The 26,971-nt window shown below is 42.4% G+C and overlaps 1 protein-coding gene across 1 annotated transcript in view; it reads right to left on the bottom strand.

The window, feature by feature from the left end:
* KCNJ3 (potassium voltage-gated channel subfamily J member 3) overlaps positions 1 to 26,950 on the bottom strand; it is a 57,581-nt gene extending 30,631 nt beyond the window's left edge. Inside the window, exons 1-2 of the mRNA XM_026058296.1 lie at positions 26,224 to 26,950; positions 20,396 to 20,612 (exon numbers count right to left, since the gene is read on the bottom strand). Of these exons, the coding sequence (XP_025914081.1) occupies positions 20,396 to 20,612; positions 26,224 to 26,901 (895 nt within the window). The 5' untranslated portion in view covers positions 26,902 to 26,950. The remainder of the gene's footprint in view (positions 1 to 20,395; positions 20,613 to 26,223) is intronic.
* Between the last annotated feature and the right edge of the window lie 21 nt (positions 26,951 to 26,971).

Raw genomic sequence — 26,971 nt, 5'->3', positions numbered from 1 at the left:
AAGGCTGATAAAAGAGAACTCACTTCAACCTCTTTTTCCCTCTCCCTTCTAACACTCTAGAGTGGCTACTACCTCTCACCCCTAACAGCTGAATTAAGCCTGGGAGGACCCCAGTGAGGAGTCAGGGGTGTCAGCAGGACCCGATTTAAGCTCTCTTCGGTCTAGTCAGTGCTGTAGAAAATACTATTAATTTCTATAACTGAATGCGCTCCTCTTTTTCCTTTCACCTTTCACGAAAGCCTTACAGGGAACGTTCCCCGCAGACAGGGAGGCTGCGGGGCTAGAGGCAGCGGCTCCACGGACAACGGGCGCACAGGGAAGGTCCCTCTCCCTCCCTTCCGTCTCCAAGGACGTGCTCGCCGATCTCTCCCAGAGACTTCTGCGAGATATCCTTGGCTTGTCCGGCCCCCTTGAAAACACTGCTTCAAGCACTTCTCTGGAACGTGCGCTTCTCGGAGACAGCGAGAAAATTTATATCTACCACTAGCCATCTAACGACAGGTACAGGACTAGTGGCTGGGGATTTTAATTTCAAAAGATCCACCAAGTTTCATTCCCCAAAGCTGAGGATATTTCCATTCTCCCCCACCAATTTATGGAGAGAAACAGAGAAGAAGGTGCAGTTTCCTACAGTGAGGATACTGAAAGGTTTTTTTTTGCCCTTCTGCCAAAGCTGATGGATTGAAAAAATGGGAGCAGATATTGCCTCTTTTATGCACTCAGATACAAAGCCAGGAAGACAGCGAGTATTCAGGCTCATTTCCAGAAGACGTGGCTGTAGAAAGAAAAACTCATTTTCTTTGCATGGGTTCTCATGCATAACCACAGGTAGGGTACATGCAGATCATCACTTAAGAGCCTCTGCCTCGTATTAGGAACTACAAAAAAAATAAAAAGTCAAGTAACCTTATCTTTATACACTGTACCGACATCAGCAAAATGACATCTGAAATGTATAGGCACAGAAGATTGAACCTTATAAAAGTCAAACGCGTATAATTATATAACTATGTCACTATTTATAATTGCGCTGCGATGCCAGCTGCATCACAATAGCTACCCACGTCCTTCCAGGAGAGTCCGTACAGCCGCCCTGAAAATGGACCTTCGCTAGCCGCTTGGAACGACGGTACCTTAAACAGAAAGCAGGCCAGGGAATCTTCATTCTGAAGTCTTCTTTCACAGAAAGCAAACAAACAAAGCACAGAATAATAGAGAAAAACTCCAGGTAAGGGTAACTGTTACACATCAAATAGCATGTATGTGATGCAGGACACAAAACATCAAAATAGGTGTCATAATTAAGTCCAATAAGCATGCTTAATGAGTGCTTAAAAATAACAGTAAATAGTTCAGCTCTATAATAATATATTCAGCAGCACACACTAGTCTAAAACATTCACTTTATTATGTTTTCTTAATCCTATTGAATTTAATTTTCCTCATCTTTATAATAAATTCACTCTTGTAAATATGAAACCACTATAAATGTTAATAGACCTCCACTTGATCATGCATCCTAAAACTTGACTTGCATTAATATTTTCAAGTACCACACTGGGTCATTGCTCTGATTTTCAGCAGTAATAAATCGTACTGAATGCTGGAAGAGATATCCAGACATTCCCAAATCAGATAATGGAGTAAAAAACAAGACAATTACACATTTATTCTAAAGCTGTACTAAACAAACTATACTAAAATAGATTGCTTTTTTGACAGGCTCTTACTGGGTTGCAGTCAAAAAAAGGAATAAGCACTGGGAAACAATGTAAAACGTCAACACAAATTTGATATGCCAGCTTGGCAGACTAATTGCAAATGCTTTCAAACCGGTCATAAAAAGGTGCATTACTGAAACACAATATTGCACATCCTATTTTGACGAACAATGATTTATTCATTTTGTTAAAAACTTTCATTTCATTTTCATTTCTAGATTTAATTTCTTTACTATTACTACTTCATGTAAAGGCAGAAAATGAATATTCTATAATTTGATTGTCACATAATTGTCTTTTAATTATTCCATTTACATTAAGTTCATTTTTTCCAACATAGTCTAAATTTGCACTTGCTCGCCAGCATTTTGCAGATTTTGCAGAATGAAAAAAAAAAACACCCCTCCAGCAAATCATGACACAGATTGTGCCAGCTACCCCAGATACGCGTAAGATGATTTCAAAAAGGGCAAAACGCACAGGGCAAACGACTGAACCGCCTGATGTGCAGAGGAGCATTAACTGCCTTCTGGCACTAGGAAGCTCTGCACTGCTATAAATACAGGGTAGCATCTACAAAACGAGCTGTGAAAATGCACAGAGGAATTAATCTTTGATGCAAATGTGACGACGTCACTGGCAGAGCCTGCAGGAGCGGGGAGCTGCGGCGCTGCTCCCTGGCCCGTGAAGCCACCTGTGCTCCCGAGTACAGAACGTACAACTCCCTGCACCAAACACGACGGCGAAATTCATGCCAAGCATCTTACTGCAACCGTACTTCCACGTCGTAAGCACATTTCCAGAAGAGGAACAGTTTGCTCTTGTGTTTTTTCCTTCCTATGGGACAAGTTAGCTTACAGGGAAAACAAAGAGTTTATTAGATCTCACGTTTACAGAGTCTAGAAAAAATGTTTTAGTAACAGCAGATTCTTGAAACAAGGATATTCACGCGACAAGGCAAAACATCTCTCCTTGCTTGACTTGCTGTTGGAGCTGGCATCTCGGACGACACAGAACTGGGGGTGAAGTTAGCACAACATTGCTGTTCAACATTAAGCTAAGGTGTTTCAAAACCTTAATAATTCAAGATGGAGGCTTTGTTGTAAATTTTGAAAGGGTACCAAACCGGTACAAGCCTTTTCTTAGTCATAAACACAAAAAAATGTTCTCTTGGAGTAGGAGTCAGTAGCTACTTAACAGTAAAGAACAACATTGTGCATGAAACCAGAAAAAAATACTGCATTCGATTACAACTGCACTCACGCTTAATCAGGCGATGGGGTGTGCTGTTTGTCCCCAATGCTCCCCCCAAAGGTTTTGCTTTTATGCATCCTACAGACTAGAGGGAAACCTTCCTCTGACAAACCGAGTTGTAGAAATTTTACAAATGACCCAGCAAGACTGTTAAATATAGAAAAATAACTGCAATATCAACCTAAAAGACAAGATTTTTGTGACAAAGGACCATTTTCAGGAAGAGCACAATAAATCGCTCCTTATTTAACAGTGGCAAATAGTAAACTCATGCTAGTTTATTCCTATTCTTTTCAGGTTACGTATCGCAAAGGCAGAGAAGGGTTTTTCCTCTGAGCTCCACGATCTGCACCTGCTATTTCCAACATTAAAATATTCACCGCTATAACACGACATGTAGGATACAGATGTTCTTTCTTACTTTTAGGCCCTATTTTCTCAGAGAGAAGTAGGTTCTTTTTATAACTGGGCAGCTCTGCATATTCATTTCAACTATGATTACAGCGGAAAATGGGCAATGGGATATGAACTGGAACATGGTAACGCGCCAGTGGTCTGTGCTCCGCGTGTCTTTTCTCAGCCACAGGATTCCCCTGCCCTCTTCAACTGGACTATCCCAGCAAAAGAATAATTACGTTCAAGATGACCCGAACAATTTTCGGGTCAAACTGCCTCAGCAAGGCAGTTATCTAGCAGCTATGACTCAAAAGAAAGGTAAAATTACATGTACTGCGTAGCACAGATTTTTCTTACTGAAACAGAGAGGAATGAATAAAAGTCCATGATTAGTAAAAAGCAGACCAACAAGACACAAACTCCGCAGACAATTCTTTATCTTAACTAAATTTAATATTTTTAATTCTGCTTTTTTCTGGTTCCTCAAACAGTCCTCGTCTTGCCTTCTTCCCCCCCTCCATCCCCCCAAAGGGCTTTTCCCTCTTTCCTCTCTTAGTCATTTATGACAACGATGCAACGATTTTTGTCTTTTGCCTTCTTTCCACTTAAGACACGGACGTGAAATATCAGGCAGCACATATACCAGAAACGTGTCCACAAGGGCCCAGCAGACAGCCGCCAGCATTGGACTGTCCAAATGCTAAATTACATAGAAATACACAAGGTCTAAGAGTTTTTATAAAAACAAACTGTAAATAAGTGTAACTAAGGGAGAAGCTGGTTTGCCTGCTGCGCACTGGAGAAGTCTGCTGGAAAGTTTAAAAAGGTGGAAAGCAGCAACTGACTCCCCACCACGACTCCCAGAATTAAAAAATTCTAGGTATTGGCCATGATTTTTCTCACCAAATGATCTCTATTTTAAAAATGTATATTATGATACACATACAGAATGTATCACTGAATCTTTTATACAAGACGTCAACATGTTGGGAGACATGTCTTCATTAACAGTTAAATTATGCTACAGAGGCTGCATTTAAAAATCTTTTTCCTACTATTTCAGAAAAAAATAAATAGTTTTCTTTATTCTCTTTTAAAGGTCTCCAGTTTATATAATATCTTATAAATATTTCCCTTGTAATTATCACCCATTTTCAGCTGCATTAAGTGAACTAGCTATTTATACTGCTACACTGGCGAGGGCGTCCAGCAGCACGCAGAAGGTGCGCGTTGGGCGCAGAGCTCACGACACGCACCCTGGGCAACACGCTCAGGGAACACAACCGCAAGCAACGTTCTGGTGCTCTGCGTTTCTAAGCGCTGTGTCTGCCGTTCGGCGTTAAAGCCAACGGGTGGAGACCAAGAGGTTGGAAGCTCAGCCTCGTCCGAAACCGAGCTGACCCTGATTTTACCCCACCACCGTTTCCCCAAGGCTGCATCTAAGCCAGCACCAACGCTACCAACCCATCTCGGCCACAGAAACGGAAGGGTAGATTAGCCCCACAAACTGAGTTTGCACTGGTGCTCAAAGGAGTTATTTTAAAGTGATCCTGATGTCTCGAGACTTCATTTGACACATTCCCTACCACACCATAACATGCCACCTATCTTACCCCAAATACTGTTTTTTCTCCTTATATTCTCACTGCGGTGAGAAAGGATATTTTTGAGCATGTCTGACTTGAAAAAGCACAGGATGATGTAAAATAATAAATACCAGACAAAGCATAAGAAAAAGCTTACTGGATCCTGCAACCCACAATCATCCTTATTATTACTGTTAACCAAAATTTACGATACTGATTATTGGGCAAGAGACCTCTTCTTAAACGGTTTCAGGAATGTGCCTTCTAGAATTGTTTTTTCTCCCCTGTGCAATTTGGCCAGACATAAAAGCGTGCTGATATTCAAGTAACACTACATATTTATTATATTTCAATCTGTTTTTCCCCACCAAGATCAAAAAGGTTGCCCTCTGATACTGAATAAGGAATCTCCTAATCTTACAAGTCCCTGTGATCTTATGACCAAAAAATGGTCATAAGTGCAGGCACTGCAGGTTTCTCGCTGACATAGCCTGATCTTGGCTGTGGATGCAGCTATCGGAAACACCAGCCCTGCCTGGGCGAGCACAGCACACACAAATTGTGTCCCTGTCCTAGAAAATGCATGCAGAAATACTACACAAATCACTCAAATTGGGCAATGCTGCACTTGCACACAGGCCGGGCATACATGGAGTACATGAAACAGAGGAAAACTAGCACATTCTTTTTCTTTCCTGACACTTTTGTGCCGGCTCTTGTATTAACCAGTAGAGTTTCAAAGCCGAGGTTTCACTACAAAGAAAGTCTCAAACAGAATGAACTTTAAGGGTCTTGGTTGCAGTCATGGAAATTAAGATAGAAAATGCGTTTCTGTACTTAATGAAAGAAATGTATCTTTACAAAAGCCTTCTTCCATGGCAGCTAACTAAAATATCTTCAACAGCACTTGTTTTCTCTGCACTGCAGATTTTAACTCTCAGCTTCTGATAAAAATAAAGCATCATCACTATGTAATTACTACAGCGACATCACACAGCTAAAGGGCTGCGATGAGTGAAAAGTAACAGCAGACGACACGAATAGGAGATCTGACAGACCCTAGGAGACAGCAGCACAAAACAAGCCACGTTAACTTGCTAACTGCATTAGCAAATCGTAGCAAAGCGGAGCGAGTTATGCAAGCTGTCTCTTATTAATAGCAAATATTTCTGGTGCGACGCCATGGGGTTTTGATGCCGCACCGCCACGCGTTCCTTGCTCCCGTGGCTCGTGCACGCACACGCTCGCTCACGCCGGCCGCTAAAAGCCTGCCGCGAGGAGGTGGCCTCCCTTTGCAGCCCGCCCATGCCCACACGCTAAACACAAGATATACTACCGCAGCCTAAATTACAAAGAGTCAGCTGAGCAATTCTGTAAGCAACAGGCAAACAAATACAGCCTTGAAACTCGCTTGCCAACAATCCTACTGCCTTTATGTCATCAACAACCTGAGAGGGGTTGTAAACTGTTCTCAGTTTAGTTATTGCAATATAGAATTAAATATACACAAAAAGTTAAATATATACAATTATTTCTATCTTAATTATATATATTATTTAACTTTGCTAAATGATATATACAGTTAAGTATGTCTGTATGAGTGATTATGCAAGTGTTAGAATTATAAGACTACACTAATATCCAAAGCATATTTTTGGATGGAACACATGCAAAACTGACAATCCAAATGAATCCTGGAAACTCCTAAAAGACCTTTATTGAAGTTTTTCCTTAATAATCACATGAAATTGCCACTATCACTCTTCTCAGTAACAACTCATAGCAAATCCCGCAGGAGTCAGGTAACCGTACACAGCATCGGAAGGTCAGAGTCCTTCCTTCCTCCCTTCCCTCTTTGGTTTCCCTTTTACACTTGGAAGAAAATTGCTGCCTATCGACTGATAAAGTCCCAAGTAAACTCAGTTCAATGCAGATAAATGAACTCATCCATATCATCACTGGGCAAATTGTCCCTTGCTATTGCAAGAGTACAGTATTTAGGAAAATACTACAAATTATGTGATAGTATAATTGTTTACCAAGGGGTTGAGATTTTTTTCTGATATACAGTTTGGCCACATCTGGTTCACGCTCCTCTGAATTATGACAGATTGCTTAAAACTTGTGCTTATACACTGTGATAAATAGAAGCATGTGAATTATATTCAGCTGAGGCTATACCTCTAAAGTTAGCACTACAGCAAAGTACAAGTCTTGATCTATAAGGAGTAAATGAATCAAAACAGAAGAGGTAAGAAATCATCTGACCATTCCAAAGGCAGCTCCTTGCTAGAAAGCTGGATATTTTTAACAGCATATTGTGAAGTAGGATAAAATTAGTTTTGTATTTATTTATATGAATGGTTAGCATTTTGATTACTAGCTCCAGCAATGAGCACTTCCGCAATTCATGTCTTTAGAGTTGCATTCTCAGGCAAAAGAATAAACATTTTTGTTTTTGTAACCGAGAGGATTTAATAGTAAGAAAAAACATCTGAAGAATGAAGGACACTGCTCAGCATCAAATCTTCCAAAATCCATGCATTCTTTAGGAATCACAGAATTTCAAAGTAATGAATCAGATAATGCCTGGTGTGACTACCACGCTTAATTTTTAAATAAGGGACAATAACAGCATGTTTACTGAAGCAATTGCAATTGCCACAGCTTTCTGGTATTCTAAAACCAGAAGTCACTCCAAGGGAATGAACAGTAAAATGAAAACTAAGCAAAGAAATACTCATTGATGAGTGGGGAGAAAAGGGTAATAAAATATGACCCTGAGAAGACTGAAGTGTTTAATACCTTTCTTGCTTCGGTAAACTAAAAAGTTTAGCTCTGATCAGGTGGCTAAAACAATTAACATCAGTAGCAGAGAGACAGAAACTCTGGATACCATGAACAGGGTTAGAAAAGTATGTTAGATGTTTCAAAACTGGTTAGGCCTCACAAAATTTGTCCTGAAGTACTTTGAGCGTTGACTGCAGTGATGAGTCCATTATAAAATAGCTGTGAGAACCAACAGAGGGTGGGCCAGATTCCAGAAAAGCGCAGAAGGGCAAAGACAGGATCCATGTTTGGAAAGGAGAAAAAGGAAGGAGACAAGTAATTACAGCCCAATCAGGATAACTTCAAATCACAGAAATACGCTGTATAAAATAACCAAACAATTTTAATCAGCTAGAAGATAGCAAGGTTACAAGCAAGGGCATAATTGGATTTGTCAGAGCAAATCAGGTCAAATCAACTTAATTTCCTCCTAAGGCAAAGAAATGGGACTTTTGAATAGGAAGAAAAAATAGAATACCCTACTAAATTAAAATTCTAAACTTAATATTAAAATAATATTAACAAATTGGAGAAAAGAATCTGAGAAAGATGGACTATATTAGAAAATGGCTGGAAAGTGCAACTCTTGGAAGTAGGATAGATTTGCTGCACAAACAGAAAATGGGAGAATTACTAGTCACTAACAGCTTTTCAAAGAAAGGATCTGGTTTTATTGCGGGTGATAAAGCATTCTATTAGTCAGTGTGACCTGTTGATAAAAAACACCCGTCAGCTCGGGAGCCAAGCAGGGCTGCTGCAGCAGGAATGAGAAGTGATCCTTTCATTCCACCACGCACCGAGAAAACCTCTCCAGCAACGCTGCTTCTGGTGGCAGTACCACTCCTGCAGGAAACCGTAGAGGAAATCAGTGATAGAGGGATAAGCAAAAGAGTTTTCAGAGATTTAGGAAATACAACCTAGGAGGAAAGGCTGGATGAGCTGTGACGCAGCCGGGCTTTGCTCACGCAAAGGCTGGCATCCCTGCAACACGCAAGGCAACGGCCCCTGCGGACACAAGGCTGGGCAGGGAAAGGGCCTCCTCCGCGCCCCCGGCACAGAGCTCATCCCTGGACGCGTGCCTGCTGGCCCCCTTCCTCACATGCTGGTATCGCCTAAATGCAAAGAAAATCTTGAAACATCCCTCGACACCACTCTGAAATCTGGAAAAGAGAGGCTGTGGATATAGAAAGTTTCCTGTGGTTTATAGACTTCTACACAAATGCAACAACGAGAGAGGTCTTTAAAAGAAACAGGCAGCTTGACCTAAACAGACTTTAACTGGATCATTATTAGCACGTGTCTGTTTTGAGGTTTTCATTTAAGCAAGGAGTTAAAGAATAAAGTTGTTGGGCAAATCACAGAAACTTCTGATCCTAGCAGCTCCTCCTCAGATAGCAACGTTATACCAGCCTTGAAGGAGCTGGTCTTCTCCAGGCAGAATGCCTTCAGCTGGCACTGCAGCAGTAATTCGTGGTAAATCCAAAGTAAAACTACCAAGGAAATAGCTATTAAAAATATGAAGAGGGCAAAACCAGTCATTCAGTCTGCATCAGCAAGTAAAATACTTCCTGAATTATGATAAAATTTAGCCATCCTCAGACAAGTATTCTCGCTCTTTGTTCAAACTATTTTACAATAACCTTCTTACTGAGAGCATGGAGCATAACCTTCTGCAGTGCCCAAACTCCAAATCAGGACAAATAAATTTCACTCAAATTCATCATGATTGAAACCCAAATTTTGATGCAATTCAAATATATATATGAATTGAACAGTTCTTTAAGTCATTCTTCCCACAGATCCGCAAAGCTATTCTTGTAACTCCCATAAGGAGGCTATTTTAGCCTAAGCTTTTTTCTACCCAGAAGTATGAAAATCACTGAATCATTTATACAACTCAGTAGGAGATACAGTGATGATGATAAGATGATAAGAATAAAATTAAGGCCTCCAATTTATGCTTATTAACTATAAACAATAGGAGAGAAACACCGCAATTTGACCACTGTAGAGTTTTCTTGCTGGTTTATGAATTTATGAGAGAGGAGCAATTCAGTGCTATATTTAGAAAGCCAAATCTCCACCTTCCAGTTTGCTGTTTAGTTTAAATGAATAAAGGATTCCCTGCACAGAAGAGGAACACAAGCACTGCAGCAGGAGAAAATGAACAACCCTCACAACACCACTAAATTTGCTCTGAAAAATTAAAGCACTTTGCCTTCTACAAATTTCCAAACAGTGCTCATACAGCAAAACACTAGCTGCCACACAACAGTCTTCCTTTCATTACAGTAACATAATGACTAGCTTCTCCTGAACTCCATCTTCCAGACTTCACTGGAGAAAAAAAATACCCCCACAACTAACCAGAACCAAGTGGCTCCAGCTGCAGAAGGGCTGTAACTCACACACACCTACGGAACCGGGCATTAATATTTTTCTTGTTAGGTAGGTTCGATTTCCTGGAGGCATTGCACAGATTTATATCAGAGATCAAGTTTTAGTGCTCCTGTGTTTTCTAGATCATTGCACATGTCACTCCGTTAGAGATTTCTAACTCGTGCTTATCCCTCCAATACTTATTCATGAAAAAAACTGAAATACATGTGTAGACGGATTGTACAAGGTCCCTTTGTGTTAGCTTTTGATCAGCACTAGACAGCTCATTCAGGAAAAATGTATTGTTTGATTAAGCATGAACAAGTATTTTTACAAAGCCATGACTTTTGATGAATCACCAGTTATTCGGATTATATATGGCGAAAGGAAAGCTCATACAGATCTTCAGATTCAAACCACTAACATGTTTCTCCAGTCTATTTCAAAAGAGATTTAAGAAAAAAAGACAGAAAGAACCATGGAAGCTCTATGCAGTAAAATTCAGTACTTTAGGGAATTTATGCCTTAAGCAGGAGGAGGTACACCAAAATAATACCAGATTTACCAAATACCAAATAATTATCCAAAATAAAAGGGTTGCAAGTTACACAAGGGACACAGTTATAAAACTGTTGTCTTCCAGTTGTTCCTTTTTATGACTTCTGCTACATTTTTGCAGAACCTTGATCTTTTTACTATCACTAAAAAATATTAAATGTTTATAAAAGTCATAATTAATGCTGAAAGGATTACACCAAAGTGGAAATTACTCAAGGAAAAAAATACCTAATTTCCATGATTTTATTTTAATTCATTTCACCATTGTCATGCACCCACTGGAAATGCAGACTTCTTCATAGGCAGAGATTTACATTTCTGGCTGAAAACCAAAGAAAAGGTTCTGAACTAGAACTAATATAAGACCATATCTTCATCAGACGTATTTATCTTCCGTTTCCAGTGTAAATGTATTGGTTAAATCTGCAAAATTCTCTAGCTTCTCTGAATCTTGTTTGTTGAAAATACATTTTCAGTTTGTCGCTTATAGTTTGATAGAAACCTCCAGTGGACTGTAACTGGCCACTGGCCCCAACTTGTCAAGTCTTGCTGCAAAACGGACATAGACACGGCAGAGGGTTGCAAGCAGTTAAGAATGCCCGTTTTTGCCATTCTAGAGCCAATGCTTCCACATCACTTTTTTAAGCGAGGTCGGCTCTTTGGCCGCGTTGTACCTGGACGCTGGTTCTAGACGGGGGCGGAGGAAGGCTGGTTCGGGAAGGCCCAAGTCTCAGCGCATCCTTCTTGCGGCAGCGACAAGGATGCTTTGCCTTCACAATTAACCAGTATCGCTCCGCTCCAGTCGATTAACATGGACAGAAAAGACTCACTTTTGTCAAAGGACGTGACAAACACATCCACAACTCGCATTTGGGGCAAACGTGGGTTTCGGATCACAGTTTTTGTGGGTATGCTCGCGGGCAGGCGAAGGATTTGGTCTGAATGTGCTGAACGCGAGGCGCGCGGCACCGGCTCGCGCACACAGGCCTCCGACAGGGTCTGGAAAGATGATTGTGTTCAAAAAACCAACAAACAAGTAGATGAATAAGAAAGAAAAAAAAAGAAAAAAAAAAGGGGGAAGGAAGCCAGTGGAGGGAAAGACGCTTTAGAGGCCTGACAGACTCTGTGAGAATGCCAGTTACTGCGTGAATGCCGAGCCGATCTGCTGCATCTAAAGGATTCAGCGGCAAAACTGAGCTGATTTTTCTCCACAGCAGGCGTTTACCTTCCCAAAGCAAGCAGCGCTGCAGCCGCTGAGGGCCCGCGTAAACCGCCGCCCCGAGCGGCGCCATGGCCGCCGCCTCACCCGCGCCTCCCCTCACGGCGCTGCACGCACGGCTGCAGCCCCTCGGACTGCAGAGCTCAACTGAATTAACCACAGGATCCCTGCCTGAAGGGCCACAGCAGCGATACACCCTGAGAAAACGCAGTGTCTCTACTACACCAGGTTTGCGAAGGCGCTGAGTGGTGCCCCAACCTCGCCGTCGCCACCCGGCCTCGCCGCCGCCACCTCAGCGGCCGCTGAGTCTCCCCAGGGACGCGCGCGGTGAAGCGCCCTGAAATGCAGCCGTACACCCCGGGACAGAGGCACGGGGAGCGGAGACATCCCCGGGGCCCACCCCGGCTGGCGGAGACGTGGCGGTTCGGACCTCACACCGCTCGCTTCACCACAAAAATCACTGCCAGCTAACCGACGCCGCAGCAGATTCGGTCGTGGCTTCTCGGGGACGCAGAGTTTCCTGGACCGTCCTCGACACTGAGGTGGGGGCTTTTCCGTCGCCTCCGACCCCTGGCCGGCCTACGGCTTAACTTGGTGACAGAAAGCACCCAGGAAAAGGCCTTTTTCCCCGGGCCGCTTCCCATTACGTGCTCGGATAGCTCCTCGCGAGCGCGCCCGCCTGGCGGCGAACCCCGGGGCGCGCACGGCCGGCGCCGAGAGCACCCGCCGCGCCGCGCCGCCTTCCGCATCGCCTCCCACACCACGACCTGAGCGGCGAGATGAAAACAGAATAAATACACTTGATGCTTCAACTCGAAAAGCAGCTAAATTTGTGATAGGGTTTCTTTAAAGCTTAGTGACCTTCAAGCTAATGCATGGGGAAAAGAAAAAACATATTTACATAGCCCTCGTAATTATCTAAGCCATATTCGCCTTCAGATTTGTATTACGCTTCCTTGTTCACTCAAGTTGTTTTGTCTTTGAAATGATTCATGTGTATCTATTTCTGAGAGAAGCCTTTCCATGGAGATCCACATTCTCATAATTCGAATTATTCACATTTTAAAAGTAAAAACAGTGGAATATGTCTTCGGTTCCATTTTCTATTTGTTTAATTAAAAAGCATGGAAGACTGTTTGATTTCTTTTATCAGAAAATGATGTTTAAAGGTTTTCAACACAACATTTATTGAGTTTTGAGAATGGATTCACATACTGCTTTCCTGCTAGGTTTCTGTACATTTCAGGTTCTTATGAACTGTTCATTTTTAGCAGTTTCAGCAGCTTATCAGTAAGCTGCAGGATAATACTGCAATGTAAAAAGGACAGTTACTCCTAAATACATGCAGCGGTAAAGACCTCTAAGGGGAATCCAGTGCAAGAGTCAAAAACTACTCTCCTATTAACAACATTTGGAAGTTTTGCTGTTCCAGTGCTGACAGAGGAGCTTAAAATTCTCCATCACAATAATGTGAAACCAGGACAATGTATAAGTTTTGAAAATCAATGTTTTGAGTGTACTTCAAAATTATATGTTATCCTAATAATGTAGGGGCTGAACATACATCAGAAAATAATCCTAAATGATTACCAATTACCTGCCTACCCTTATGAATCATAACCATTTTGAAAAGCAATATTTCAGCAGTTAAAGTATATTTTTCTTGCATCTTTAACTGACATTCCAGAAAACTGAAATTAATAAAAATCTAATGCCAATATTGAGCATTTGCTAATATTTCCAAGAAAATTGCATGGATTTTCATGCTTTCACAGTTCTGGGGCCCAAATCAGCACAAGCACAGGACATGGTGAAACAGCTGAAGAAACGGGCAAAGTCGCATGGAATTGCTTTGCACCATTCTTTCAGTAACCCAAGAATCCTGCTGCCTTACTTTTTGATGATCCTCAGGCATTCCCCATATGTGAGCTTTTACCTACAACTTATGCAAGGGGTAAAGAACTGGATTAAAAGCCATATAAATGTAACCAGCGTGTGAACATTACACCTTCTGCAGCACAGGCGTCACATCACGTGGCTGGTCGGTATCACCATGAGATGCCAAACATGATGCTATTCCAGAATTCTGGCTTTTACTGAAAGGGATCACAGTTTAGTGCATCCCAAATGAATTAATGTTAGACTGAACAAAGCAAAGGGCACTCGTAAAAGCAACAGAATGGAGTATAACAGATGGGAGTTAAATAAATAATTAAATAAACAAATAAATAAATTTGTCTTCTGAGATATTTTGCTTCTCTCCCCTAAAAAGAAACGACTCGATGGAAAGGGACACCGTTCCTCTAGCAAAGGAAGGAACTAAAAGCGTTGTTAGCTGAATCATGTTGTCCTCTCACAGGGTTGTCACGTGAAGACCATGAAGACCCTTTACCAGAGAAGGTGAAAAGAATCTGGCCTTGTCGCCTTAGGAAGTGAACTGATGTCTGCTTCGCATCTTCCTTTCTTCTGCAACACTGATGTATTGTAATGCTTAGAAACTTAAAAAATATACCATGTGTTATTACCTAAACCACCTAAGGGCTGTAATTAAAGAGGGTAAGGAAAGGATAAAGAAATGGTTATATTTCAAGAAATCAAAGTTTCAGTGACTAGGCAGCAAATTAATTAAATCAAGTTGGGAAACATCTATAAAAATCATTTTACATGATTTAATGAGAGAAGGTACTAGAAATGGTGATTTTAATCAGCCAAGTGGGATTTATAAGCAAGAAGATCCTGCTTAACCAGCTCATTAGAGTTCTCCAAAAAATTTTTAGTGTCCCTGCAGACAGTGAAAATGAAATTTACTGTATATATTTACCAGTTCTCTACAGTACTTGGTAATGTTGCATATCAGAAGTTAACTGATTAAAACAAAAAACAAAGTCAAAGGAAAAAAAAAAAAAAGAACTTCAGAAGCACCTGCTAAAGAAAACCAAGAATGGCTCTAACTCTCTGTTGGAAGACAGAGCTCACTCAAAACCAGATACTATGAGGACTCCCAAGTCCCTATCATAATAAATCAAAGGCTATATTAGAGTGAGAAATACTCTAATAACACATTCTAATACTTTTTTAAATTTGCAAGACATTCACACCCTTGCCTCAGGCAGATAGCATTACAGTTGGTATCCTTATTGCATAAGGACATAGGGAGGCACAGCTTTTCACTGAAAAGTTTACAAATTCCTGGAGAAAATTGTCTGGAGAAATAGTCCTGCAACATGAGTGCCAGCTAGGGCTTCCTTTCTCCTTCAGTTCTTCACAGACATTTAAAAAAATACAGTGTCATGAGAATACCTGTCTGTTTTTTCCCTTCCCTATTGCATGAAAGGGCTCAAAAACCTGCATTTCCTCCTTGCTATGTACGATACAATATTTGTACGTGAGAGCTTCTTGGCAGAGACTTTTCCTTCCTTTTTCCATGGCAATGTAAATCCAGAGGTTCAAAAGCTCTGTGACAAATAAATATGGAAGAAAACCTTGTGCTTATCTATAGAAAGTTAACACCATCTCATGTACCAGACCAAGAGCTGGACACAGGCATAGCCCGCAGGGCTTGAAAATGAACAAGAAAAAGACGTTTATGAGCATAACATGAAAAATGGCATAGTAAAAAGAATCATTCAAATTATTCGCCCTAAAATTGTGCTATCCTAGCTTGATATTAATTGACATGATATGCCTTCCAAACGGTATCTCATAGACCACTATCTCGGCTATCGTGCTCCTCTTACAGCTCTGAGACCCCCCATGTGAATCAGCAAACGTAGTTGATTTGAACCTCCTCTGTGCAACTGTTGCATTTCTAACTATGATCACACCTGAATCAGAAATGAAACAATATTACTGAATACATTTTAAAATCACGATTTATAAAACAAAAGGTGAAGCACTTGAAAACACAAAACATTAAGAAACCTGAATCAACCCCACTGACCCTTCCACTGACTTTAATTATCTCTTAATTTGTCTTGGTAGAACCAGCATTCTGCATTTATTTTTAAATGCATTTCTTCCTCATTCTATTTCAGAGTGTAGGCTATTTCTGTCATTTCAATATGAACAGAAAAAAAGAAGTGCTCAGAGTATGCCACAACATAAATACTATTGCTATGTGATATTATTTGTTTGCTATTTAATTCTTAACTTTGGGACCAGCAGATCTCCGTAAGACATAGGACATGCATGTGAATATCTCAGTTCTTTACAAAGGACATTGAAGACCTGAGCTCAATTTCACAGCATTTTTCAGGAGCACAGAGAAAATAATTTACTTGAAAAGCTAACCCTGAGCATAAGCAGAAAGTACTAGGCATCCATTTAAACTCACTAAGTTGAAGAACTGATGAACATTAAGGCCTTTTCTGTTAAATACGCTGACCTAGTAGCATTAGCAGATATTCATGGTGGGAGCCTCACAACCCAAGCAAGGTCAGCTCACCTAAACTGCAAGGACTTCACAATGGAAAGCAAATAGTGCAATTCATTTGCGCTGTATTTCTATGGCTTGAAAAACAGTTTATCTCCATGGTATTGATGTTCTTCAAGTCAATTTTATAAAAAAGAAAATAAGACAGTAACTTTAGAAAACTGGCTGTATTATGAGGTTGGTTAATGTCTAAGTTCAGAAGCCACGTTATTTTAATCAGATCCTCTGCATTGACTTGTCAAGTCAGTACACACAGAACAGAAACAAAAAAGCATATCTAATATTGGATGAAGTTTACTCCTAAAACTACTGCTTTGCTCAGTATTTCACCACTTAAGAATGAAGATATTTGAGTGAAATTAGCTGTTTTCTTACTGAAGCATTATAACTGGAGTCCAATTTTAAATTCAGAAAAGCTGTTTCTAGGCAGTATTTCACAGAAGACTACCTAATGGAGAACACTGCCTTGGTCTGCCACAGCACACACAGACAGCCAGCAGGATAGTCAAAGGAAATTCAATAACATAGGAAAGGGCATCATTAAATTTGACTTTTAGATATCTTTTGCCTTAGGAAAGAAACCAAATGCCAAGACTGTGTAATTATACAAATTCATCCATTTTCACTGTCCTCTAATACTGAAATGTAGTCTTATGAATGTTAAAATCCAATTCAATTTCAGATTTTTTTAAATGAATGACATAAAATGTTTCCCAATGATTTTTCTTCATGCAGAGTAATTGATAGGAGGGTAATGGATAACTGCTATAAAGGCAGCTTTCTGGGCAGAATGGTAGGAAGGCCTTCACCCTGCGGGAAAGGTCTGTTTTACTCCTGCAATAGAAAGTCATCAGTGAAAACAGACGTATGAAAGATTCGCTCTCTAGAGGCTGCTGCCCTCTTTACATAGGTTTCACCCATAACTAAACGAAATACCACTTCCAACAGCATTAACACAACGTTGTGATTGTACTTCGGGACTCAAAAGATAATGCAGCACTGCTAGGTCTAAGCCAGCAGTCACCAGGAAAGATCTCCATCCTGAAGGGGAAGCTGACAAGGCTGAATGGAAGGGAGGACCAAGCACCATCAGTAGCACGACTGCTCCCAGGCCCTGGTTGCACACTCCCGGGTACACCACACTTTTGGCGAGTGACATACAGATCAAAAGCTGGGCCATCGCTACCATTTACATCCGAAAGTAGTGACTCAGTTCTTGATTCCACTAAGGTTTCTACTGAAACCAGTTGGAGCTAATATTGAAGTCCAGAGTGCCACAGACACTCAGATTATTATTAACTGAACCCCCCCCAAAAAAACAGTACTATGCTTGTCTTGCCAAGCAATGACTTCTGCAGAACTGATAATACTAATAAAAGCATAAGAAGGCTATTCTTCAAATATGTGAAGTACCAGATTTGTTGAGCTGATAGTTGTAGTACAAAAGTCCCATTTGTCTGCAAATAATTTAAACTTCTGCTCCGTTCAGCCTGCCCATGTTCAGACTTCTGTCTCTTATTTCTGGGGATAGACCGGACCAGACTAAATAAACTCCCAGACCCTCTCCATTTCAAGTCAGACCAGATTCAGTTCAAACTTCAGACACTCACGGCTCTAACTTTGGTTCATTTGCAAATCAACTACAGTTTATTTAATCTTCCTCCAACCTACTTCCCAGCAGTCTACATATTCATTATCAGCAAGACTGTTCTGAACTGTATGCAGATTAATCAGGATTCACTCAGCTCCTATGAGACATACCAGTATCATCACAGCTCTTTCTTCAGTTACACGCAACATAAATTAATTTGAAAAGCTGGCCTTTTCAAACTCATGATCTCCTCGCTGACTTTCACACACACAAACTGAAAAACAAGCTTCAGTTTCACACCTAGCAGAAGATAGCACCCTGGTCTCTAAACAACTGCAAGTTATTTCTTGTCCACTGCTTTATTGTTCTTTCCAAGTCAGCAAACATTTAAAACTTTTATTGCACTTCTTACATCATTTACACTGTTCAGCAAGAGCAGCTAACTCTATTTTACACTGAGAATGAAAAAAACACAACAGACCAAGCCTCCTACAAGCTTTCTCTGCAAAAAAAACCCAAGAGTGCAAGCTGCAAATTATTTTATAATACTCCAGGAATCCCCATCAAATTATTGCTTCTGCTCTGGGATGACTGTGGGCGATTAGAAGCAAACCATAAATTAAGGTAGCTTAGGTGGAAGATTTCTGCAACGTATTATTTCCATAAATACAAGAAACCTATTTTGCATAGCACCTGGTATCAATGGGGCACATTAGACTGGCTTTAAATGATGTGCCTGTTTCTACTGAATTTTAGTCAACCTAACTTCAGTGTTCAGAAATCATCAGATTTAACTCCTTCGAAAACTACCTCTTTAGTTAAATCCATTTTATCTTACCTGACCTATTCAGGTAAGTAACCAATATGAAAGGTTTCCCATTATTCTCGATACAAACATACAGTTGTGAATTCAAATTACATATTTACACGTGCATAAATTACTGTATGTTTCCAGAAGAAAGAGACCTTTGCTTTGCCGCATGTGTTCTGCTTTAAGTGTGAATGATAGGGGAGATGGAAATTTTAATAACGAATCTATTGTGAGAGCACCAGCAGAGAGAGACAGGTCCTGACTAAGTAGTGCGCTTGGCACCATGCTCCCTGCACGCCAAAGAGTCCTCCAGATTTTGTATTAAACCTAGGAAGCATCCACCTCTCCTCTCTTAAAGGAGGGCTATCTCATATAAAAGATTGCCTCTTCCTTCGTGTCAGCTCGTATCTTCTTTATCCGAACCAGACTCAGTAAAAACAATCTACTGGAAAGACATCAGCAAAAATGCTGCAGCTTGAAAAACACCCTCCAGTTCACGTGCCAAACACACTGCTGTGCAGCCAGGCCTTTTGTCTCCTCCATGCCACCGACAGCGCCTTCACGTTAATTCCTATGGGCTTTCAAAAATGCAGCCTATTAGTTCTGCTCCATTCTCAGCTGTATTCCGGTTCTATACTGCCTTCCCCCCGAAATTCTCCTTTCTCCATTACTTACTATTATAAAGAAATTTTTAACTTTAAAACCCTTCTCAATGGTCCATCGAGACAGAACTTATTTTGCTTTATTTTATCCAACATCCATCTCATCTTATAAAACTAGGTCACAACATTTGCAAACTTATGTGAGCTAGGATTTATAGACTCAGAAAGTACTTCCAATTATTTTTTTGCTCTATGTGTAATGTCCAAGTCTGAAACATTACAAAAATATATTCAAAAGGATACAAACACAATTTGTATTTGTATGTAGTTTGTTTTAAAATTCTAATGAGTTATTTACAAAATTGCTTTTTTTTTTTTCCCCATCATTAATCTTTTAAAACAGTTCTGTTAAAAAGCAGTGGAGTTCTCTGGTCTGTGTGTCAGCCCTGAAATCCTTACACAAGCAAATTATGCTAATATCAGTAAGAGCTTTTCTTGAAAAGCACCAACGACTCAGTTCTGCTGTCACCAGCCTCACTGGGTATTAGGCTGAATTTATTAAAATATTGCAATGTTGGGTTCTAGGAGATTACCTCCTACATTAGAAAAGCGGCGTAGAATAGAAACACTGGGACACAAGCATATGAACTGAAAATATGGTAGAACGTTCTCTGAATAGGACCTCAGAACGCACGATCCTCGCTCCCAGGAGCCGCTGCAGCGCTCTCGTGCCCAGCAGACCCAGCGTGCACCCCACAGAGCGATCGAGGCAAAGCCAGCGGAGGCTTCTCAGTCCCACTGAGAGGAGCATCACCTTTTCAAATTTTTCAAAAAAAATCACTCAAGCATTTTCACTTTGTACGACAATAAGACTTTGGCACTCTGGAAGCATTTACAAAAATTGTATTGTGTCTTTAGATCAAAAATCAGCTTAAACTACTGAATTTTTAGAAGGTGACCGATAAGAACTGTACAGACACACACGTTTTGCTGAGTATTTGTTTGTTCTCTACTCACCAGTCGTTTCCACAATGCCCTCTAGGATGACGACGATCTCAAACTGCTCCGTTTGCATGCTCCGCTGGGAGAGGTCATAGAAGGGGCTTTTGGCATCTATCACGTGGCAGATTGTAAGCGGGGAAACCAGGAAAAGTTGATCGGCCCCAGTGCTAAAACCTACATCCAGTTCAAGCTGATCAAGTGGGAGGAACTCGCCCTCCGGTGTCTGTCGAGACTAGACAAACAGGCAAGGGAAAAGACAGAGAAAGAGAGAAATCACCACTTGAACAGCAATTTTCAAGGCAGCCTGACAGCAACTCATATCCTCGCCAACATTTTGCACCATCAATCACATGAGACAAAATCCAAACAAATCATTATACAGCCATGCGACCGTGAAACGGGCAGAAACCCAGTCCTGTTCATATACGACACGTATGAATTATTTATAACATGCATCTTACTATAATTACAGCTCACTAACTTACGAGTCTTGGAAAACTGCCTGCTCTCAAAATGGCCATTAACACAAATTACAGAAGTGGGTGTACTTCGGCGACCGTGCCGCCACCAACCTGGATCGCTGCCTCTTAGAATGGGAAAATAAGTTGGCGGAAATTAAGCATGTCTCTGACCCAATATTGCATGCCATTCAGGCTGTTAATTTTACGACTACTTTGCCCAGACTGAAGTCCTCAAGCAGGGGCGGTTGTCCAAGAGCTCAGCTACTCTAGCACAAACAAGACATCCGAACTTGAGGCTCTGGTAAGCCAAAGTTAACCAAAAATTCACAAAATGTATGTTGTGACACGATGACCTCAAATAGTCTATTACTCGGGCAAGGGCTTGCAGCCACATCCACGAGCGAAGAACAAACCAGCAAGGTGCTCCCCAAAGAGCAGCTCGGGCAGCTCTTGTCCGGCCAGCAAACTCCCGCCTCGCCTATGGCACGGGCTGCAGGCATGCCTTAACTCGCCATTAATGTAAGCCAAGGAGGACAGGCACAGTTTTTCAGGAAAATAAACTCATTGCATCAAATGGCAACAGTTAATTAATTACTGGCATTTCCAACAAGATATAGTTCTACCAAAGCTGACTAACAGCAACTAATGTCAACAGAAAATAAGTGGAAAATACAGTTCTCCAAGAAGTTTTCAGGTCTTTAATGACTATTCTTTTGACAAAAACAACTCAAAACGTGAATGCTGTTACTGCTTTAGTTAAAGCTGTCCACTAAGAGTCTCTAAACCATATTTTAATAGCTTCATAACAAGTCCATAAAAACACTTAGCGCTGAAACATCAAGTTCAAAGCATCAGCCCACGTACCTCAGCTGCAAGCTAAGTGTTGCAATCCATAAGTCTATAATAAGAACTGTAATCACTGTAACCCGTAACAAATGCTCCCTCCTCCTGCTTTTATTCTGGCCTTTTATTCCTCCACTTAGTGTTATGAATAGGCAGGAATAGAACATTACAGCCCTTTCTGGTAACTATCGTTATTGCACAATTTTCTGTTATTTGTTATTTAGAGAAAAAAAAAGTTTTACAAACTGTTCTGTTTGTCATATGTAAGCAAAAAACGATGCTAAATTACCACTTGAAATGAGTTTCAACCATCCTCTACATCTTGAATGTGCATGAACCTTCCCAAATTGAGCAATTGCACTGACTTGAAATGGAATTATCCACGGGAGCACAGTCACCCTTGCAGGAAGAAGACTTTACTACTTCCTTGAATTCTGTTTCCACTCTTATTATTCAGATCAGTCTTTGCCACTTAACCATCACAGCCGTACTATGCATTTAATTGGTGTAGGGGCCAGATGCACCTTTGGATGGCAGCACCCAAGGGCGCAGCCAGCACAGCTGCAGGCGACTGGGTCCAAACAGTCACCAGCACCAGGAAGAGTCACACTGGCAGCTCCCAGCAAAAAGATCGCTGCAAGCTGAGAAATCCCATCATCTGCTAAATGCAAGAGTCACGAAATGCAAGATCCTTCCAGGCTGCTGAGCGAATTACTGGCCTGAGCAGGCGCAGGCAGGAGCTGCCGTGCAACGCCGGGGCTGGGGCCAACTTACGCCGTCGCGGAGCGGATGACGCCAGGCCACGGCGCAGGGGCTGCGATGCAGCTGGCACCCACCGTGACACCCCAGTGATTTCACTGCTCGCGAGCCCCATGGCTGCGCAGCACCTGAAATGGTTAGAAAACTAAGAGCAAAAAAAAAAGACCAGAGCAAAAATGGATTATGTGCCTCGCTTAGGATTTGGTTTCTATTTTAAAAATTTTGCTGCATGGCTGTAGGATTTGAAGGAAACTCTAATCCCGAACAAACAATAATGTATTTCAGAGCCCTGAAGTTCCAGCTAAGAAATACACTTATTTTTTGGTGTGTGAAGAGTTCAGATTTATCGCACCTGCCTCCGAGATCCCATCGTACCACGAACCACCAAGTTTTACATAAACACGTCGGGGCCAGGAAGCATTTGGAGCACACCCATACCAGTCTCCTGCCTGTGGCAGTGGGGGGGGGGTTGTTTGGTTGGAGGTTTTTTTAAAAAGAAGTCTACCTCTGAATAAAAAGGAAAAGAAAAACAACCAAAGAAAAAATTAAGCCTGAGGCTGGCCCGTTTCTGAGGATGCCGCTCCCCGTGAGGACACCGAACCCCTTGTCAGCCGGCTCCGGCCCGGCTCCACGACTCCTCTGTAAATTTGCACACAGCTCTCTAATATTTCTGTTTTGCTTCCCGCAGTATCGGGTCTGGGACACCCAAAAGTGCTGCGGGGCACAACAGGAGCAAAGTGACAGAGGAGGAGGAGGAGGAGGAGGAAGCACTGCCCCAGCACCGCTCCCCCTGCCGCCCCACCGGGCCCTTTTCCCACCGCGCTGAGCACCGTTAGGGTTTTCCCACGCAGAACTCCTTTACCGACGCTAATGGTTTGTTAGAGTAATTTAATGGCCTGGTCGTAAAATTTTGTTGCTACTTTTCCTGTATTTAAGTCTCCAGTTACAATCGCAACTGTTAGTAATGCTTCAGCTTTACACGGCACTTTTGCATGGATTCTTTCAATCAAGATCCAAGGAATATTCAGTGGTACCACCCCAAAAATCTTAGCCTGGCACTACCAGCCAGAAACCCCTGCTGATACAGGTGGGTCGCAGGAGAGGATGAAGAAGCAGGATGAACACTGATTTTGTGAGAATCTGTTATGCAGTAGTCAGCTTAATAGACAGAAGAGCGATGAAAAATGAGTGTTAAAGACAATGCGGTATGTGAGGGATGCAGCAAAGGAAGCCCAGAAAAACAGGCATATAATATAATAAATAAAGATGGGGGGATGAGAATGATGAGAAAGAAAGGTTAAATATATATATAATATATTATATTTATATATATAAAAATATGTATGTATACGTGTATATACATATTTCTCTGAATTATGGTCATGGTAGCTCTAAACTCTTGGGGAGGCCCCTCTCCCCTTGCCCTTGAACTGCATGGTCATGCTACAACTATTCGCACTGGAGCTCCCTGAGCTTCCAGTGTGATTTATCACATCGGTCACAGAAATCTCATATTTTACAACTGCAGTAAAATCAAGTATTGCATTATTCAGCTATGAAGTCATAACATGAAGCATGACTGCTTTTACTGTAAGGGAATTTGAGATAAATAGAGACTTAAAACGTTATAGACAAACCAAATATTATTTTACAACTACACCCGAGTTAAAAATCAGTATTCAGTCCAAGCCAAGGTGTAAGAATTCACATTATTTACTATTTTGCTCTTTGAGCTAATACATTTGTGGAAAGAAAATGATCTTGAATGACTCATTGGACTTGATTTAATGTTGGGAGGGAAATAGAGGACTTCTTAGTTTCATCCAAGTTCTTCACAATCTTTGAGATTCATTTGAAAAAAATGATTATTATGACTTAAAGAGTTTTTGCATTAACATGCAAGTTTCAAAGTTGTTTCAAGAGAAAATTTATGGCCAGCTCTACAGCCAACTTTGCTAGGAAGAGCCAGAGTGCAGCCGCCGCGCCGGGGCAGAGCCGGGCGCCAGCGCTCGCCCCTGCCACCCACCGGCCCGGGGCCAGCAACAGGCTCCCCAGGACGCCCGCGCCCACCACCCCTTTTCACCCCAACCACCCCGAAGGAAGCCTCCGGCTCTCCTGAACTACCGAAATTCATGTTTTCCCTTTGGTAGCGCTACTTCTGCAAACTGCAAAGACCATGCGTACATGGCAGCACCCTCCGCGGAAGGAAGAGCTCGCTCTCGGCTGCATTTCTGGGTTTTGGCCAGGGTGTCTATCCGTAGGCCAGACCTGCTCCCCAAATTGGCGTTAAGAATATAGGGTGCAGGGAAATTAGGCGGGCAATGTGCAGAGCTAGCTAGCAACAGTATCCAGAGAAAAGCCTCATTTTAGTCCCCTATTATTCCTCTCCTTCTCCCTACACGTTTATAGCCATCCTTATATATAGATCCCTGCAGGTCTGGGATAGATGGAAAAACCTTCACCTTCATAGGCAAGGAGAAAATAAGTAAATTGTGAAGAATACGATGCAGAAATGCCATGCCATCCATGATACACGGACATCACAGCACTTAGGGACTGTGCAAAACACACAGAACATACCAGTCGTCGATAACGCTTGTAATTCTATCGCAACGCCTTACTAATAGCTTGGTTTTATAACGCAGACTGTGCCACATAACGTAACGAGAGCTTGCTTTGTTTCAACTGGGACCACGATAAGCTTCCTTGGGGCTTTTTCTTTTTTTTAAACAGGTATAAAGCCTTTCATAGCAATTACTCTACCATTACTTTTTCAAAAAATAATAAATGACTCCTAGGAAGCCACTTATTATCATGCTTAAGTTGAGGACATTTTGTGGGACCATGCTAATTTTAAGCTCCAACTTTGAAAATTCTCCCTGAGGCACTGTATGGATAACAAAATGGACTATTTTTAAAATTTGTAACCGAAGTGACTCATTTTGATTCTTTACAGTTATTACAGATGCACGTTAAATGCAACAGCCTAATCTCTCGTTAGCGAGGATGGCCTAATCAGGCAAGGCAGCTGGAGGGGTCACTCCGGTGCCCTCCAAAGGCTGGGTGATTTGGGAGCGGGCTCACGGCATGCGATTCGATTTAGCCATCCCAGTTTCCGAAACGACCAAGGCATCTCAGGCACCGGCGGGCGACTTCGCACCCGGCCGACGCTCCGCAGCGCAGCTGCTTCCCGGGACCGGCCTCGGACACACGCCGCGTCTCCCGCGCTCCGAGCCCAGCCGTGCCCCACCACCAGCTCCCGGCTTATTCCGGCACACGCGCAAATATGTGACCGTGGCAGCAACGCCAGAGGTCTCAGCTAAATACTCAGTTTTCATTAGACACATGCATCAGTCGGCACAATTCTTAAATTTATAACCGTGCCATTCTGCTTTTCGTGAAGTTTATGTACCATATAAATAAAGTTCTGGCTGGCTGGACTCAGTGCTGTCTAAAAAACACAAAAATATACCAGGAAGACAAAAAGCTTTCCTTTAAAAACATACACCAAGGAACTCAAAGCATAAAGTATTTGCATTATAGGGAAGAAATCTAGCATTTCATATATATATATATATATATATATATATACACACATACACACACACATATACATATATGACCAGGGTGGAAATCCAACCCGAAGGGGTGCGAGGGGGAGCGGAGCGGAGCAGAGGGATGCAGAGGGCTGAGGGACCGGAGGGATGGTGGGAGGTGGGACGGACGTCTCCTGGGGAAGGACATGCGGGAGAGCGGAGGACGAGCGGGTGGCGCACCTACCTTGAGCAGCTTGCAGCGGATCTGCGCGGAGACCATGTGGCTGTTGCGCAGGTTGCCCACCCTGAACATGAGGGTGAGCTTGCCGTCCCGCATGGAGATGGCCGCGTGCTCGCTGAACATCAGCGTCTCGGCCCTCTTCTTGGGCTGAGACATCTTGATGAACATGCACCCGATGAGGAAGGCATCCACGATGGAGCCCAGGATGGACTGGAAGAGGAAGAGGATGATGCCCTCGGGGCATTTGTCCGTGATGTAGCGGTACCCATAGCCAATGGTGGCCTCAGTCTCTATAAAGAAGAGGAAGGCAGAAGGGAAGTTGTAGACATTGGCCACACAGGGGGTGTAGCTGTCGTCGTGCGCCTTGTTCAGGTCGCCCCGCATGTAGGCGATAACCCACCACATGGAGGCCATGAAGAGCCAGGCCACGGTGTAGGTGAGGATGAAGATGAAGAGGTTCCAGCGCCACTTGAGGTCCACCAGGGTGGTGAAGAGGTCGGAGAGGTAGCGGCTCGTCTCGCCGCCCAGGTTCCCGTGCTGCACGTTGCACCGCCCGTTCTTGTCCACGAAGCGCTGCCGCTTGCCCCGCGGCGCCGCCCGCGGCGGCGGCAGCCCCCCGCCGCTCGCCGAGGTGCTCACCACCTGGTACTCGTCGCCCAGCTTCCGCCGCAGCGCCGACATGCTCCGCGCTGCGCTGCTCTGCTCCGCGCCGCGCAGCTCCGCGCTGCTCCGCGCCGCCCCCCGCCCGCCC

Source organism: Apteryx rowi, unplaced genomic scaffold (genome assembly GCF_003343035.1).
Source record: "Apteryx rowi isolate R43461 unplaced genomic scaffold, aptRow1 scaffold_145, whole genome shotgun sequence".
In the NCBI taxonomy this organism is placed as follows: Eukaryota; Metazoa; Chordata; class Aves; order Apterygiformes; family Apterygidae; genus Apteryx; species Apteryx rowi.
Note: the sequence above shows the minus strand (reverse complement) of the source record. Positions and strands in the feature narration are given on the sequence as shown.